General features: G+C 33.8%; 1 protein-coding gene across 3 annotated transcripts; it reads left to right on the top strand.

The window, feature by feature from the left end:
* The first annotated feature begins 66 nt into the window (after nt 1–66).
* LOC138125576 (receptor-type tyrosine-protein phosphatase C-like) lies at nt 67–18094 on the top strand. Of its 3 annotated transcripts, none has more exons than XM_069040974.1 (12): nt 67–242; nt 346–593; nt 11543–11678; nt 11965–12134; nt 12186–12603; nt 12658–12839; nt 12903–12990; nt 13768–13844; nt 13894–14160; nt 17104–17234; nt 17291–17426; nt 17478–18094. In XM_069040974.1, exons 1-12 carry the CDS (start codon nt 143–145, stop codon nt 17523–17525), a joined length of 2001 nt encoding a protein of 666 aa, XP_068897075.1. In that variant the 5' UTR covers nt 67–142; the 3' UTR covers nt 17526–18094. The 3 variants fall into 3 exon arrangements, with proteins under 3 accessions (XP_068897075.1, XP_068897076.1, XP_068897074.1); XM_069040973.1 differs by having other exon boundaries at nt 69–290; XM_069040975.1 differs by lacking the exon at nt 13894–14160 and having other exon boundaries at nt 67–290.
* Nucleotides 18095–18115: the final 21 nt, after the last annotated feature.

Below are 18115 nucleotides of genomic sequence, written 5' to 3'. Positions count from 1 at the left end.
TTTGCCTCTTTATTGAGAATCAGTCCCCTACTTACAATAATCAGTATTTAGCAACATTTAATCTAACCTGGATATACAAGTCAGATTACACTGGAAAGTTAGTGTGATAAATGCTAAGTGATTTATAAAACCTATTTTTGAAATGCTTACTGCCTATTATGGGATTTTGGTTGTGTTAATTTTGTTTAAACTAATATTTTGTGAAAAAAATTTTTATTGTGTGGCCGAGGACGACAGTTTAGGTATGTTTATTTACAATGATCGTGCCCATAAAGACAGCGAGTACATTGGTAAATTTAATTACATTTATACATTCGAAATAATTTTTTATCGTTGATTTTATAGGACAAAAGTCATCTTATTTGGACAATAGCACAGAACAACTCAATTTAAATAACAGTACGTGGAGATCAGTTAATTCTGTTCGTAATAAGCCTCATTTACATGTAGTGGATGAGCGATGGGAAACTTTTCCAGACAATCACAACACTCCTCGAAAAAATTTGACTAGCACTTTAAACGAAAGCAAATTGTTTTTTATAAGTGTACGAATAACGAACTCATCAGATTTCTCAACATTCAAGTCCAAACAAGTATGCCCACCTCTGTTTTACAATTAGCTTAGAAATAGTTTTATACCGAAAACAGCGTTTTCTACGGGGTTATTTATTATAACTTATTCAGAAAACTCCCGTGACATTTGCTTTATGTGTAAATTTTTTAGTTTATTTCATAAGTACTTAACAGCAAATATTTGAATTGGCTGTACATAGGACCTAATCATCCTATTACCAATTCAAATTTCAAAAGATTATTACTAATTAGGATATAATTTTATGAAACTAGAAATGTCAAAAATGTCGGGAGTTTGTTGAATGGCATAAATAAAAGTTTCTAAAGCTAGTGTGACACGATACTAAATTTCACAGAAAATTCTGTAAAAATGACAAAGACAGACTATGATCCTGATTTGGTCCTGATCGAGGGTCTCTCTCATTTTGTAACAAATTTTCTACAAAATTTAGCATCGTGCTTAACATCTAGTTGACGTAGCATAGCTTCGGCCTACTTAGACAATGCTTCGGCTCAGGGACGCGAGGTCGCGAGGGTCGCGAGGGTCGCGGGTTCGATTCCGACCCAGGGCGAAATTAAAAAAAAAGACTGTATTGTAATTTCAATTTGGTTGTAGGTCGTAAAATTTTATTGGATATTATGAGCGATTAACGGACACAATGGTTGGGTTTGAAAAGGTTGGAAAGCGGCGCGTGCCGTTTGCCGTACAATGCAAATATACCAAATGTACAATACAACCCTGCTTAAATATTACCTGCTAGTGGTAAACTAGGATTTATAAGCCCCGCAAGATCTTTAACTTAAAGTACCATAAAATTTTACGACCTACAACCAAATTGAAACTAGTTATATTATATCTCGTGATTCGAAAGCAGTGGCGGCTCGTGAGGGGGGGCTCTGGGGCGGCGCCCTCCCAGAAATTTATAAGGAAATAAGGAAAATATTTGTTTTAAATGTGTTCAATTTTTTATTAAAGATATTGAATTTGTTGATTAACTTATTTATTTTATGTCAATATAAATTTATCGTGTGCAAAGGTTGTAGTAATCCGTCAGTGGTATAAGTAGTCCAATCAATAGGGAGTTTTACCTTGCAAAAGGTACAGAAAAGTTTATACTTGGCAGGTATCTTCTATCAGGCATCTTATTAATATTGTTGAGTTTGCGACCTTGGGGGGTTGCCGCTCGCCCCGCCATACTGGAGAATAGGGGTGCAAAATCACATTTTTGCGATTATTTCATTATCCGTGCGAAATACCTCTATCTAAGTTATGATAGAAAATATAGAGCATGCAATTGTCTACATTTTTTGTTCTTTATGTTTTTTTGTCAGATCAATAGTTTCGTAGTTACAGCCTGTAGAAATCGAGCATTTATTGTTTGTCCGTCTACGGGCATATCGGACTCCAACGTGTATACTAATGAAACAGGTAAACGCCAAATGATCCTGATGATGATGACGATGACCCTGAGGAACAAGAGACAAATTCTCAAGAGGAATTCCCGAATTCATAAACTCTGATGAATTCAGCTCATCTATACCGATCGATCCAGATCATTTGGATCCGTCTACGTTACAAAGAGATCAAAAAGAGTAAAACAGCAAACTTCTACTGCATCGTGGACTATGCCCACCGGGGACACTACGTAAAACAAAAACGCACGCTATTGCTCTACCTCTGTGGTGGTGTGGAAAAGAATATAAAGTACAAAAATAATAGAAATTCTCGATTTCTACAGGCTGTAACTACGAAACTATTAATCTGACAAAAAAACATAAAGAACAAAAAATGTAGAGAATTGTACGCTCTACATTTTCTTAGATAGACGTATCTCGCACGGATAATGAAATAATCGCAGAAATGTGATTTTCCACCCTTATTCTCCAGTATGGCGGGGCGAGCGGCAACCCCCCAAGGTCGCAAACTCGGCAATATTAATAATATGCCTAATAGAAGATACCTGCCAAGTATAAACTTTTTTGTACTTTTTGCAAGGTGGAGCCATTTTTATGTCTCTATTGACTGGACTAAAGTAGGTATGGGTTTCATCGAGGATTTCATATTGAAGTAAAATTTGTCATTTTCTCAAAAAAATTGTTATGTAAGGTACCAATTTTTCTCATTCATCGTTTAAGTAGTAGGAAGGTCTATCAGAAACAGAAGAAAAAAGGGGGGGTTCCCATTTAAAAAAATTGATAAAGACGTCATAACTCAAAAATGGATGACGTCATGAACAAGTGAAGCAACTTAAAATAGGCACTATGAGAAATAAAAATTGAGCGGTTTCAGCGTTTTCTATAAATGTCATTAGTCTCGATATTACTGAATTTATTCCATAAGTAATTTCCACACTGTATATCAAGAGTCCTATGGCTCTGAAATTCGAATATAATGGGTGATTCAAAATGATTGTGGATAAGTATGACAACTATGCACGAAAATGTATGTGGCAACTGTGTGGGTAGGATAGAGTTAACATTTCTTTGACAGTTCATAGTCGCTCAGTTTTGAAAATTGTCAAGTCAATGTGCAATGGTATAAAAAAATCAAATGCACGCATATGAAACGGCATTCAAATGTCAACTCTACGCTCGACTCTATCCCACCCACACAGTTGCCACACAAATTTTCGTACATAGTTGCCATATTCATCCACAATCATTCTGAATCACCCAATATTTAATTTTTGTCGCTCGGTAGCATATTGTGGTACCAAATAGAAAAACAGAGGTTATGTATCATTAATGATAGGTTTTGAATAGACTGTTGTAAGTTGAAAAATAATTGGAATACCTACAGGAAAACTGAAGAAAAGCACAAGCAAAACAACTAAGACGTAGAAATCACAACTGACGCTAATAAAATTATAGAACCACACAATTCCAGAGGACTTTTTAAATATGTTCTTTTAGAGACGAGACAACTGAACTGCGCACAAAACCCATTACCTATAGCCAATAATCGAACTGCGGTCAAGAAATGTTCTCTACCTGTACTGACTGACCTATACTAATACCTCAACTGCACTCAGTATCCTGGTTTGGCAGAAATATATATCTTCTTGGGCTTTTATCAAATTAATGCGACCAAAGTAAAAAATAGTTATTTATTCAATATTCAATAGTACAGGGTGCCCATTTTATCTCTTCCCGCCTTACGGTTTAGCATAGGCAACACATAATACATTGCACGGATATCTTGGTGGCAATTATTAATTTTTGAAACATTAAACATTTAATATGCCACAAAGTGACATAACGCATAACTTAATATCGTATGATCAAAAAGTCTTTGGATCAGGGTCGCCGTGGAATTAACGAGCTATCTATGAAATTATTTATTTCAATTATTTTTGACATTTACTTGACAACTTTCAAGTTAGCAGGTTATAATTCAAAATGTTTCAGAGAACATTAAATTTTTATTATTAAATCATACTACAGTAGTGGAAATTGTGGTGAAAATGGTAAATGAGTTCCGTGAGAGATTAGCATTAGCCCTACTTTGAAGTGCTACAATAAAAACTACGTACAGTAGAAGTAAATAATTCTATACAGGGCAAGTCACATAAGGGTTATTTCCGAATTTATTTTGTACGCAACCAAAAATACTAATGACGTTGACTACTTGATACCATTTATAATGTGATTTAATTTAATAATCAACGTAGGTATGTAATTTGGCTAAAAATGTCACAATGACGTTTTCCTGTTCTGATTAATGAAATCAAAAATTAAATTCATCAACTGTCATTTTGACATTTTTAGCCAAATTACATACCTACATGGATTACTAAATAAAATCACATTATAAATGGAATCAAGTGGTCAGCGTAATTAGTATTCTTGGTTGCGTACAAAATAAATTCAGAAATAAACCTTATGTGACTTGCCCTGTATATGCCGTTCACGATTATTTTAAACACGCAGGAGGCCATGATATTTTTTTTTTAGATTGGCGTCAGGTCCTGTCATATGACGTTTCGTTATTAAATATTCGTCTTGTTGTCAATTCCCTAATTGATTCAGTGTAATTCAATTATAACCTAATAGTAGTTTATTTGACGAGTTTGTGTGTAAATTGGGCCTTTTTTGGCACGCGTGGGCCATTTTAAAACGCGAGTGAAACGAGCGTTTTAAAGGGCCACGCGTGCCAAAAAGGCCCAATTTACACACGAACGAGTTGAATACAACGTTTTTTTGTTCTACGAGCCCCTTAAAGGCTACAAATCGCTTAAAACCTTTAAAATTAGCTTGACGTTTCGTTTTGACAAGTTGTGACATTTGTCAAAATCCGTTCACATAGGAGAAAATTTTCAAATTCTGACAGTGTCGAACAAAAAAATAGATTTATTATGCCAGATCACAATATTACCAACTAAAATGTCAGATTTTCATAGACAGTCCGAATTTGAAACAATCGTGAACGGATAATAGATGGTTTTTATATTTCATTGCTATCGCGATCCAAAGACTTTTCGATCATACGATAGTTTAAACCACGACCTTCTAAATAGTCGAGACTCTTGGCTCTCTCCGGCCTGTTGATTTGCCAGTTTTCGGCGTTTGCCGTTTGGCGCTACTTTGCAGGCGCCGAAATTGGCGCGAAACGTTAAATATCAAAAAGATGACATGTAAAATGATGTTTCGAGACGTGTAAAGATTATGAAAAGACAAAAATATTCAATGAATTGCCTTCAGACAATATTCTACGGAATCGCTGGCTTGAAAGTTTAAATATTTGCCCAGGTAGGGATTTCAAAAATCTTTTAATCAGTAATAGACTAGCATATATAATTTAAAATGTATTTTAAAATTAGGTATTCTTCACTAACATAATGTTGTCGGCAAGCCTTTCCAACAGTGCTGGTAATGTACCGATCCCGATTGAAACATTCTCTGTCTCCGCAAACAGTTCTTTGCTTGCTTAAATCTTCATCTTCTTTTCCTTCGTCTACTTCCAATGTTGTGGGTATTAACAAGTACTGAATTCCGTGAAATAATTAAATTTAAGAATACAATTAGGAACGATTATCTATGCAATTAATATACTTAACTATAGTATTGCCGTTATAACTTTTTATCTGCTCCGCCCACTAAAATTGACCAAACAGAATCAAAGCCAGATTCAATCTGTACAACTTTTCATCACATTTGCCACGTAAAAAAGTTAAGGTTAGAATTTTGCTGTCAAGTCCACAATTACTGTTTTAAGCTTGTTTGACACGATGCTAAATTTTGTAGAAAATTTGTTAGAAAATGAGAGAGACCCTCGATCAGGACCAATGAAAATGAAATGGGCGGGGCAGATAAAATGTTACGTTGTCCTTAGTATAATCGAAAATTTCGATTAAAATGTAGTAATCATGTCTTTACCCGACAAAGTAACAGCTGGTGACAGCACAAAGACAGAAAGTCAAGTTTCAAACCGCGTGGTTCCGAACTCAAATCGCCCGTTCGCTAGCGCCAAACGGCTTACAAGTGCATATTGGTATTTTGCTCAAACGAACAGGCCGGAGAGAGCCAAGCGTTTGCGTCTCGACTATTTAGAAGGTCGTGGTTTAAACTATAGAGTTCCTCTATTTCCAAATTTTTGAAGTATTTGATTACTGATGTCATCCATGACGGTAATATTCAATGAAACCTTTTGAAAATTTTCAAAAACATTTTTTTTAAACATAGCAATCTCCGAAAAGTAAATTGTGTTGCCTATTTTGTAGTTTTAAGGCGGGAACCGATAAAATGGGCACAGTGTAATATCGTGTTTTACTATAGTTCATTTTTTAATGCTGTAGAAAAAGTCAGGCAACCAAATATACACTTTCAATAGTTCACTAGATTCCTATTTCAATTTTGTAAATTACTTCAATCCATGATGCCATATGCCACAATAAATGCATTAATGTCAATTCGTGTCACTGTCAATTATAGTCGTTTTCAGTGACATCCATGCTGTCACTATGACAGTATGTTGGCATTACTTGCTGCTTCAGTTTAGTAATTTTGAATTTTTTAATTTGGCAATTTGGCTTGACGCGGCAAATTGACAAATTCAAATTATTTTCTATAATTTCAAACAAATCAAAGAAAACGTAGTCTGATTTGGATTCCGAGAATGACCTGGTTTAACCATGTTTTACACCATGTTAAAGACTGAGTTTTATTATTTGTTGTTGATGTTTGACGAAATAGCAATTTTCTTTTACCACAACCTGAATTTCTTGTTTGACATTTTTTTAACTAGGATTTGCTTATACTCTGAATCCTGGTTATGAATTTGTATGTACAATCTGCACCAACATATTAAAAATGACAATGACAGCACGGATGTCGTTGAAAACGACTATAGGTATTAATTTAAAGGCTAGTTTGGTCAAGGGTTTTTATACTTGATCATCGATGGGCTGCACAGAACAAATTATGTTCAACGAAAAAGTAAGTCGCCCTTATCCGCATTCGAAAAAACATGAGTTTGAACATTTACAAACATGTCTATGATGATGATGAACATGCGGAACTTGAGGTTGGGGATTCAGTTAAACTAAAGAAGAGCAGATGTGGGAATTGGACGTGCGTATTGAAGTGACCGTGGAACCACTGATTATACACCTTGGAGAGTCTGATGACGATTCGGATTAACCAGAAGAATTCGAAGATCGAGAGTTGATTTTTTAAATCCATAATATGTCTGAGTTATCGTTAATTATTGTTTCTATTTACTAGCTTACTGCTTTTTTATTAATGAATTCCAGATTAAACACATTATTAAACACGTTTTCTCATTTCAATTAAATTTTTTTATCGAATGTCAAAACCTTGTCAGAATGACGGAGATTTTGACAACCAGAATATTTTGCGGCATCGTGGATCCATATCAATTATAAATGAATTTAAGGTATCTAGGCAGCATTGATGACTGTATATTGGGTTGCCTGACTTTTTCTACAGCATTAAAAATGAACTATAGTTAGTCTTAATTAAGTAAACTGGGCTATAACTAGTCTGTTGTTATAACCCACGTTGCCATTAGCACCGTGGGTTATTAACATTCGCAACCCATCGGGAGCAGATTTTCATTAATAATGTTATTATCTAAAAATTTTGGAATATACAGGGTCTATCAGAACTGGCGGACCAAAATAATACTGTGAATTCATTATCTTCTGGGAATAATAGGAAAAATGTTCAAAAAAATATATCTTAAATAGTGATTAGGAAAGAAGCAATTTAAACTGACCAATCCTGTTGTTGATATTAAGTTACCTATAAATTAGTTTTGCTGCTTTATTTGTAACTATGGATGCATTTCAAATGATGCATATGCATTGTTGCGTATCCGCATTGTTTGTGCAATGACGGACGTTTTTAGATTATAGTATTTTTCAGGTTATAGTATTTGTGCTAGGATGTTCCCTATTGGGAAAACGAACTGCGTACTCCTGAGCAGCAACTGTGGCACTCTCATCACACTGTCCATATAAGACAAGCATATCAAAATATTCTCAAGAAGTAAACATTAAGCGTTTTTAATGACTTTTGTAATTGTCAGAAATAATTTATTATGACATAATATTCAATTATTACCCCTTTTGTACCCCTTTTTTTTTAAGCAAATTGCGCACACGGAGGAGTGTGAGATTTGGCATAGTTAAAGTTTATGTGGAGGAGTGCAGAAAGATAAAATTTATGTATAATATACAGGGCGTCCCCAAAAAAACAGACAAATCCATAGCTCTCTTATTTATTGGAGGATTTTAATTATCTATACACCAAATCAAATGGTTCACGTAAAACCCAATGTGCTTCAAGGTTAAACTGTCAAAATATTTTTTTCAAATACGGACACATACTTTTTTTTTAGTAATTCTGATAGAGATTTTTATTCTGAAAACAACAATGTATGACATGTGTAATCTCATATAGGAAAAAAAAATAACACTACATTTTGAAACAAATGACGAGCACCAAGCGAGAAGCTATCAAAATTCATTGCGTTACAATGTAATAAATTAACCAAATTATGTCAGTTGGAAAAGCAAATGACAAATATGTAATAACATTTTTGTACTCATAGCCTTGAAAGCAACGCTTCCAACATCCAACGCTCGCTCCGAAACGAGTGCTTCCCGGTCGACTCGAATGTAAAAATTGCAAGAAACACTGGGCCTTTGAGGCATTAAAAAAAAATCTGTCTTGATAATAATAAAATTTAGTTCATAAAATACAACTTCCCTGGATTTTCCTCCATTAAAAAATTACGGAAAGATTTATAATCGTTGAAAATTGTTCCTACAAAATTCACAAATTATTGCAAAAATTGAAATATCAAGTGAAGCAATTGTTTTCAATAACCAAAGATCACTGCCTACTTGGTTTTATGTTCGTTTATGTTTAATGTATTAAAACAAAAAATTTTAATTTAATTTTCGCACAAAAAATATTATACGAACCACTTGCGTGAAGACATCTTCCGTTCATTCGTGCATTAATTAAAGGCACTCACTCCTTCGTCGCTCGTGCTTTAAAAAATGCGCTCATGCGGGAACATCGTCTTCCCGCACTTGGTTCGTAAATAACTATTGGGATTGCACGTACAGAGCGCAGTTTAAGCATCGACGATAGTAGCATTTTTTAACTTTTTTTTGTACCGTATGTTTCAAAAAATTTCTGGTCAAGTAGGTTCTGAAAAACAAAAGCATTAAAAACGTATGGCGTAACTTGAATAATTCAGGCGTAAATGTGTTTATCACAATAATTGTTTGAACGAACTGTCATAAAATGACAATTTCAGGAAAAGCTTGAGAACGGTTATTTTCTTACGATTCTACGAGAATTTGCGTTGGCTGAACATTTAATATTGCCACCAGGAACGGTCTTCGACCTTCGTGTAACAGGTTAAAGTTAGGTTATGAATCCAGATCAACAAAAACAAATAAATCCGCGCAAATTGTGTAAACAAGTAATGTAATAATAAATAAATAAACAACAATCAACAATAATGTGTTTTAAATTACTCTAGAGCAAGTGTTGAAAATGATAGCCTTGAGCTTCGATGCACATTGAAAGTGCAGGTCAGAGATCTCGATGGATCAACCTATCATGAAAAAATTGCCACACATAACGAAGAGTCTCCCGTGCTGTAGATAATTGGGGTTCGTCTTCCATTTGACGTAGAGTTGGACAGTCTCAATATTTTCCTCAGTACAAACTTTACGTCCACTACTTCCGCTGAACACTGCCACTTTCACGAAATGTGTGAAGTGTGTGACCATTGCGAAAATAAGGTTCAATCATGAATATCTGTTGTTCAGGAGTGAAAACCATTTTCATAGATAAAATTTTGCGAACAAAATTATTATGGCGATTAATGACGTTTTTGACAGTTCAATTATTATTTGAGAAGCTAAGCCATACGTTTTTAATGCTTTTGTTTTTCAGAACCTACTTGACCAGAAATTTTTTGAAACATACGGTATTTTGGGTAGGTAAGTGTACACTTGTGATACACTGTTCTTTTTAGAATAAAAATCTCTATCAGAACTGTTAAAAAAATTATGTGCTCGCATTTGAAAAAAAAAAATATTTTGACAGTTTAGCCCTGAAGCCCTTGGACCTATATGTGAATCTATTAGTGCTTTTTGTAGCCTATCTAGAGCCATTTAATTTGGTGTATAAATAATTAAAATCCTCCGATAAATAAAGGAGTTATGAACTCATCTTCTTTTTCGGGGACACCTGTGTGTTACAAATATCAAAACATTCATTGTATACGTTCATACACTGTAAAAAATTAGCGGAGTAAATGCGGAGTGAATTTGGAGCGAATGCGGAGTGAATTTGAATCGAATGCGAAGTGGATGATTTGTAATTGATTTAATCCCCCCGCAGTGAAATCCACTCCAAGAGAGAGTTTATTTAGATTATTCATTAAAAAAAAACTCTTCGGAATGAAATACAAAATTCTTTGACTATTAGTGGTTTGCCACCACATAAGTTAGTATTGAAAGTTGCACGTTTTACTGATCAGAAACTTAAATACAAAGGAATCTAGACTATGGAACAAGAATACGCATCAAGTTTATGCATCGCAATGCTATTGATTGCGAAGTTTTAACTGGAACCGAACGCAATAAGAGAATTTTTATTCCACGTATAAATTTAACATATTCAGGTACTATTTTACCATTTAATTTTCAAAGAAGTCAATTTCCAATTATAGCTGCATTTGCGATGACAATAAATAAGTATCAAAAACAAACATTCGAAAAAATTGCAATTTTATTGAGGCAGCCAGTTTTCAATTGTACGTCGCACTTCGCAGCAAGTAGAGTTCGATCAATCAATGGTTTGAGATTTTATATTTCCGAATATAACGGCCAAGGGCATTTAGCAAACGATGAAATTTTGATTTAAGTTCAATGGACAACATTTTATTTTTTTAACCGCCCGGTTTTTTTGTTTCAATAAAAAATATAGCTATAAAAAATACGAAACACGTGTTCCTATATCATTCATATTTTTAATTTGACATTTGTATTTTGGTACAGTTTTACCATAAACATTTCATGATTAACTTTCTTACCTTAGCGAGAAAGTTGAATTTTCTCACCTCAAATGAGGTATCCACAGCCTACATTTCTAACCGGTAGGGAGAAAAAAATATTAAAGCATCCAAGGAAACTTTTTGACAACTATTTTTGATCTATCAAAAAATGACATACGTTGCAACTCGACAACGATGCAAAAATGTCACGTTTTTTTGACGGTTGCAGAAAAAAAAATTACATTTTAAAATCTCGGTAGTATAAGCGTTGTTAGGGTAATAAAAAAAAGACGCACTGGCGTGGCAGTGGCGTTCGTCGTGCCCGAACCAACACGTATCACAATCAAGCGCCTTATAAAACTAGTATAATAATATACTATTATTTAATTTTCTCTACTTTGTTTACACAAATTGATGATTTTGTAGTGGTACCATCTCAAGGTAAAGGATTCGAAAATTTATAATTATAATGATACCAATTATAATGATACAATTATTAACCTGAATGTAACAGAGTTCTATGAAGAAATCACTAAACAACATATCTTGAAGTTGCACGACTGTAAGTAACATTTTTTTTTAACAAAAATAAAATTTAGATAAAAAATTTTTCTTATTGCAAACAATCATTTGTCCCAGGTAATAAATGTAATTAATTACTGATTAACAAAAATATTCTAATTGAGAGAGTCTAATAAAAAAAACTATCAACATGTCTTGGATTGTTTTTCAGTAATATGTATTTATTGTTAGTGCCTACAGATAATTGTAGCAATGACTAACCTATGAAGAAATTATCTAAAAAAAACTTACAATCAGAAAGTTGAAATTTAATTTATTAATTACAGATACATACCTGTACACAAATGAAAGTAAAACAGAGACGATCTACACAAATACAAAAAACTGTACATTGGTACCAGAAGGATGTTTTTCTATGCATTTGACAATGTGTCGTGGTTGTAATATTACAATTCAGCTAAACTCAAACCGAGGTACCATCAACAAAAAGTTTTCGGTAAATCTAAATCTATTATATGGCATAGTCATTATTAAAGAGGTGTTTTAGGGAACCGGAGAATGGAAGAAAGAACAATTTCCATTGGAAAATTTTGATACATGTTTCAATATTTCAACAACGACGAGTAAGGTAGATTATGGCATGCTCGTAGAAGAAACATTTTGGGCTATCGGCGATGTTACATATTTATCTTCAAATCTAAGTTGTAAAAAGAATAAGAGATACTTACGCTTACACATTGCCAATGACACCCGAAGTTATACTTGTGAAACTGCTCTCAACGAAAAAATAAAAATAATTCCAAGTCTAGCAGACTACAAGAACAAATATCGTGCTCCTTCTACAATGTCTTCTAATAATTATTTGTATTTGTTTACAGTTCTTCCGGTAGTTTTGATTGCATTTCTAATAACGTACTGTACTATTTTTGTAATAAGGAAAAGAAAATTCAAATTCAAAAGTAAAGGTATAATATTGTCTACATAACACTATCATTAGCTAATTAATTATAAAATCGTAGAGATTCTATGTAACAAAATTGATAACATGCAAGAAATAACTCCGTTAAATTTTGTGGAAGATCAAAATAATTACCAAATTATTTATAATGATGGATGGAAAAAAATTTGCCGGAAAGATTACTTGAAATATGTTATATTGGCATTCGAACCCTCTTGCACACATCTCGATATTCAGTTTTCGGTATGTACGACGAGTATTTAAATTTGGCTGATATGCACTATTTCTACCGCCACTAAATTTCAGAATATTCCTACTGGTTATCTCAAGGACAACAAGGAAAGTCTGAAAAAAAAGAATATCCCCAAAAATCAAGACCAGAGCATTCTTCCATGTAAGTTTAAACTATTTTGTCTGTATACAGGTGTCCCCAAAAAAGAAGACGAGTCCATAACTCCGTTATTTATCGGAAGATTTTAATTATCTGTACACCAAATTAAATGGTTGTTAATAGGCTACAAAATGGCCTAATAAATTCAAGTATAGCCCCATGGACTTCAAAGGTCAACTGTCAAAATATTTTTTTTCAAATGGGATTACATATTGTTTTTAGTAATTCTGATAGAGATTTTTATTCTGAAAACAACAGTGTATCACAAATAGACACTTAAATACCAAAAATAAAAAAAAAAAAAATTAAAAACAACGCTACTATCGTCTATGTTCTATGTTTTGCGCTAAACATTGGCGGCATATCTGCGCAATTCCACATGTTATTATTTGTCATTTGTTTTTCCAGCTACCTTAATTTGGTTATTACATTGTAACGTAATGCATTTTGATAGCTTTTCGCTTGGTGCTCGTCATTTGTTTCAGAAGTTAGTGTTATTTTTTTTATGTGAAGTTATACTTGGGATACATTGTTGTTTTCAGAATTAAAATCTCAATCAGAATTACTAAAAAAAAGTATGTAATCCTATTTGAAAAAAAATGTTTTGACAGTTTAGTCTTGAAACCCTTGGAGCTATACGTGAATTTATTAAGCCGTTTTGTAGCCTACTAACAACCATTTGATTTGGTGTATAGATAATTAAAATCCTCCGATAAATAAGGGAGCTATGGACTCGTCTTTTTTTTTGGGGACACCTGTATAAAATTTTGCGATTTTTAGATGACGTGAATCGTGTGAAACTAAACAATAAGAAAGAACATAGGTCTACAGATTACATTAATGCAAGTTATGTTCAGGTAAGTTGTATTAAACGGAAAGAATGTTTTCTCCCCTCCACAATTCCAGATTTCCGACAACGAAAAAGAATATATTGTGACTCAAAATCCTTTAGAGAACACAACTGCCGATTTTTGGCACATGATTTGGCAAGAAAAAGTGAATCATATCGTTATGATTACAAGTCCCAATGAAAAATTTGTTTATTACTGGCCCAAATTAAAAGGCGATCTTGTCTACTTTGATGACATACGAGTTAGTCTGAAAGAAATTTGCAATAATAAGTTTTATATCCATCGAAGACTACAGGTGCAACGCAACGGAAAAAGTAGACAGGTGGATTTTGCACATATTAAAATATCTTGGAAAGTCGTGCCTAATTGTTATTTATGGACCAAAGGCATTATGAGGATGTTCATGTCTTCCGAGGGCGATCAGTTTATAACTTTTTAAGTCACACTTTTGAAGTCACCCGAGGGTATAGATATCAAGTAATGTCCGTGGTACATAATGTACAATATTTTATGTCTTACTAGTACAGAGTGATCAACAAGAAACCAAATCAAGAGTGCTACCTCATCTTTTGTTTTATCGAAACGTATTTCTATCATGGATCAGCCGCTTTTATTTACTTGCTGTGGACACTCGTTTTGTTGGTTGCCTACCTCTCAAAAATCTATCATTAATTGCCTTTATAAATTTTTTGGAATTCATGAATAATAGATTTAAAAGCAAGTTATAATTAATTATTATTTATTATTGATTAAGGAAAAAACACACAGTTACACAAAATTCCTTCATAAGGCACAATCTTGAGTTACAAAATTTTTAAAATAATTATTTTTCACAATTCTTTGTTTTGTTGTTTTCTGTAAGAAAAGTGTAAAAGTTATTATTCTCTAATTTTTGGGTAATTGAGAACTTACTCGTATCTTTTCTAGCAGTGTTTAAAACATTTAAATTACTCCAAGGTCAAAAAATAAGTTTTCACAAAAACTGCTCAGAATGTTCTCCATTGTGGTCCAGACAAAATCAAACTCGCCTCTCATAATTTCAAAAACCCTTATGAAGCTGTCAATTTGTTTAGGGTAATGTGTGGGTTTTATTTCTTGCAACACACAAAGGGAAACAAATTAATATCCTTCTTAAAAAATTTCTGATAAGTGCCATAACACAATTTAACTTGTTGTCTTAAACGCCTTATGGAAGTTGAGGGATGTTCCTTGATAATTTGTTGAACATTTTGCACCATTTCTAAAATTTGAACTAAGGACTGACCTGACTTCTTCTTAATGATGGGTTATGATTTGCTAAAATTAGGCACTATAATTTTAAGACATTGATAAACTTGTTGATAACCAATACCATCAGGTTCGGACATCTGGCTTAAAATTCTTCGGTGTAAGGGGGTACAAAGTAAGGCCAGTCTTCATTTTCTTGTTTCACCCTCTTTCGAAAATAATCTAATAAAAATGCCTTCTCTTTAATGGTAAAACCCATTTTGCAACTTATTCTGGGATAATTATTGCTTACAACTTCAATAAACGTCTGTAAACTTTGCCGAAATCGAAGATTTGTTTGCTAGGCTAAATCACTTAAATTGTCAACAACAACAACCTTGAATTTTGAAATGTGACATTTCAAAGAAGCATCTCCGTACCAGTAGCGTCGCGTTTGGCAATAAAGATGATAATTTACTTACTCTTACAAATGTAAAATGTTGCTCTTGTTAATCTTATAAATTGTTTCCCTTATCTTATAATAATAATAAAATGCACAATTATAATACCAACGTCTAAAATTCATAAAGTATCATTTTTTATTAAGTAGCGTTTGAGACCATAAATTGTTTACGCCCATGTTTTGACCGCTTATGTGCATATGATTTTGCTACGACGTGACCGATAATTTGCAACGCTTGCTCTGATTTGGATTCTTGTTGATCACTCTGTAGTGTGCTCGGTGGCCGCATGGCTGTCGGAGACAGTGCTCCGAGGTCGCGGTCCCGGCGCTAGTGAGTGCGAATCTCACCGAAGGGGGAGGATTTTTTCCAAGGAAGGAACCTCCGCCGGGCCATGGATGTGTGTGTATGTCTTTCAGGGGCTGACGGTAGGGTGGTGGAAGGAAGAGCAGTGACACTCTTCCGACCACCACCGCGAGGTCGGCAGGGTTCAAATCCCGGCCGGATGGGCCACCCATGGATGTCGTGTTGTGTGCGTATTGTGTCGTCCAGAAAGGAGAAAGGAGAGGAGAGGGTGGGCGTTGGTGGCCGGGGAAAGTACCCCGGAGCCCCGCCGCACCATCTAAGGAAAAAAAGAGGGGAGAAGGCAAAAAACAATTAGCCGACCGCAAGGTACCTGAGAGGCCAAGAGTGGTGAAAGGGGAAGGCTACAAAACAAATAAAAAATGTCCCTGGTACTTACATAACGTACAATATTTTGTCTTACTAGTAGTTTTGCATCCTGGAAATAATTATTATTGATGAAACCGTTACAGTTTGTCGTTATTACAAAGTAGTTTATGAATTTGGTATTTAGTAAAGTTCTTAAACTATGAACAAACAAAAGCAATTTTTGTTTAAAACGAAAAGTGTCTGCAAAAATGAGCGATTAGAAGGAAACTAGTAAAATTCCTGAAGAAATTCTAAAAACAGCTGCGAGAGCAACAGAAAATCTGTTGACGCAGAAGCCAAAGGAGCATACGAAGAAGAATATTGCAAATTGAAGGAGTTCGGGCGTTGCAGAGGGGTACTTGGAAGACAGGAAGAAAAACAAAGTAGTGAAATTTCTCACCGGAGAGCCTTCCACATCTAGTACCAGATCGTTAAATTTAACTGGAGGAAACCTTAGTGTTACTGCTACTGTTACTGTTAGCAATTATTCTTAATGCCATAGGGCATAATATGCAATATTATGTCCGTTTATCGAAGTTCTTAACATCACATAATACATCGGGTGTGCATTAAAATTTCTCGAAGCAGTTATTTAAATCTAACCCCACTTTTTGCGTTATTTGTGTTTTTACTGAGCAGACTGCCGAGTGGTGCGTTCACAATCGACTCTTCAACGCCACCTTTGAGGAGAAATTTAAATGAACACACGATATTAGTAAGACATAAAATATCAAATTATTTTATATGTTATTTCAATTATTTTCCAAACGCCTTAATAAATTGAATGTTAAAACGTATTTATGGAGATGCATTTCTAGTTGAAATGAAAATTCGTTATTAATCAGTATAAAATTGACTAATATTTATATGTACTTACTAATTTTTAGATAGATCAGCTGCATTATAACTTATGGGAAATAGATAATGATCTAAGTCTAACATCGCGTACATGTAAGGAATTTATGAACCATTTACTGAAAATCCCTCATCATGTAGCCCCAGTTGTAGTTCATAGCAAGTAGTTTTTCCGAACAAATTCATTAATGTATAATTTATACAAAAAATATTTTGCAGAAACGGAGCAGGTCGATGTGGAACCATTGTATTATGTGATGCTGTACTAAGAGCACTTCCAGTCACGGATAAAATTGACTTGTACGGATTTACCGTAAAGTTGAGAAATGTTCGAGCAAATATGGTGTCCGACTTGGTGAGAATTTAGCACAACAAGTTTCACTGTCATGACTACGTTGTTTTACAGGAGCAATATAAACTGGCTCACTTAATAGTAAGAGATATGGTGTCGTAAATATTGCAGATTTGTGGAACAAAAAGATGTATTTTGAATAGATTTTACTTTTAAAGTAAAATTTTGTAACTGATTAACAATAAGTATTAGCACTGATTTGATGATAATACATACTTACTAATAAAATAACGTGTTAAAAAAATTGTGGTCAAATGAGCTGGTGCTTGCTTTTGTTTTCGTTAAGGTATGGCGTAGCTTCATCAGCTGCCAAATATTTATTCAAACAGGAAGTGGAGAAGAAATAAAATAAATTGAAAACTTCCGTTCGTCGTTTATCACAACAAATGACAGAATAATCAAAATGTGGTTGTATCTGAAGAATTTGTTACAAGATGACCTGGGTTTGTAAAGAGCAAACCGTGGCTTGCTTGACCACTAATTTAAAACTAGAGTTAAGAAAATCCCATCAAAATACGTAATTTTTTAGTTAGTAGTGTCCAAGAGAAGTATACGTAAATATAAATGTTGCTTTCTATGATAAGTTAGTTCATTGTATTAATGTTCATATAACTATTCATAACTTTTGAAACTACAACATATTTTTAAGTAGTAAAATTACTTTTTGACTATTAATACTTATTATTTAAAAG

This window comes from Tenebrio molitor, chromosome 3 (assembly GCF_963966145.1).
Source record: "Tenebrio molitor chromosome 3, icTenMoli1.1, whole genome shotgun sequence".
Classification (NCBI taxonomy): domain Eukaryota; kingdom Metazoa; phylum Arthropoda; class Insecta; order Coleoptera; family Tenebrionidae; genus Tenebrio; species Tenebrio molitor.
Note: the sequence above shows the minus strand (reverse complement) of the source record. Positions and strands in the feature narration are given on the sequence as shown.

Coding starts and splice junctions, on each gene's coding strand:
- LOC138125576 (XM_069040973.1), top strand. CDS start 143: ATGCTTACTGCCTATTATGGGATTTTGGTTGTGTTAATTTTGTTTAAA. Junction 12,135..12,185: donor CCATCAACAAAAAGTTTTCG/GTAAATCTAAAT, acceptor GAGGTGTTTTAG/GGAACCGGAGAATGGAAGAA. Junction 13,845..13,893: donor TTAATGCAAGTTATGTTCAG/GTAAGTTGTATT, acceptor CCACAATTCCAG/ATTTCCGACAACGAAAAAGA.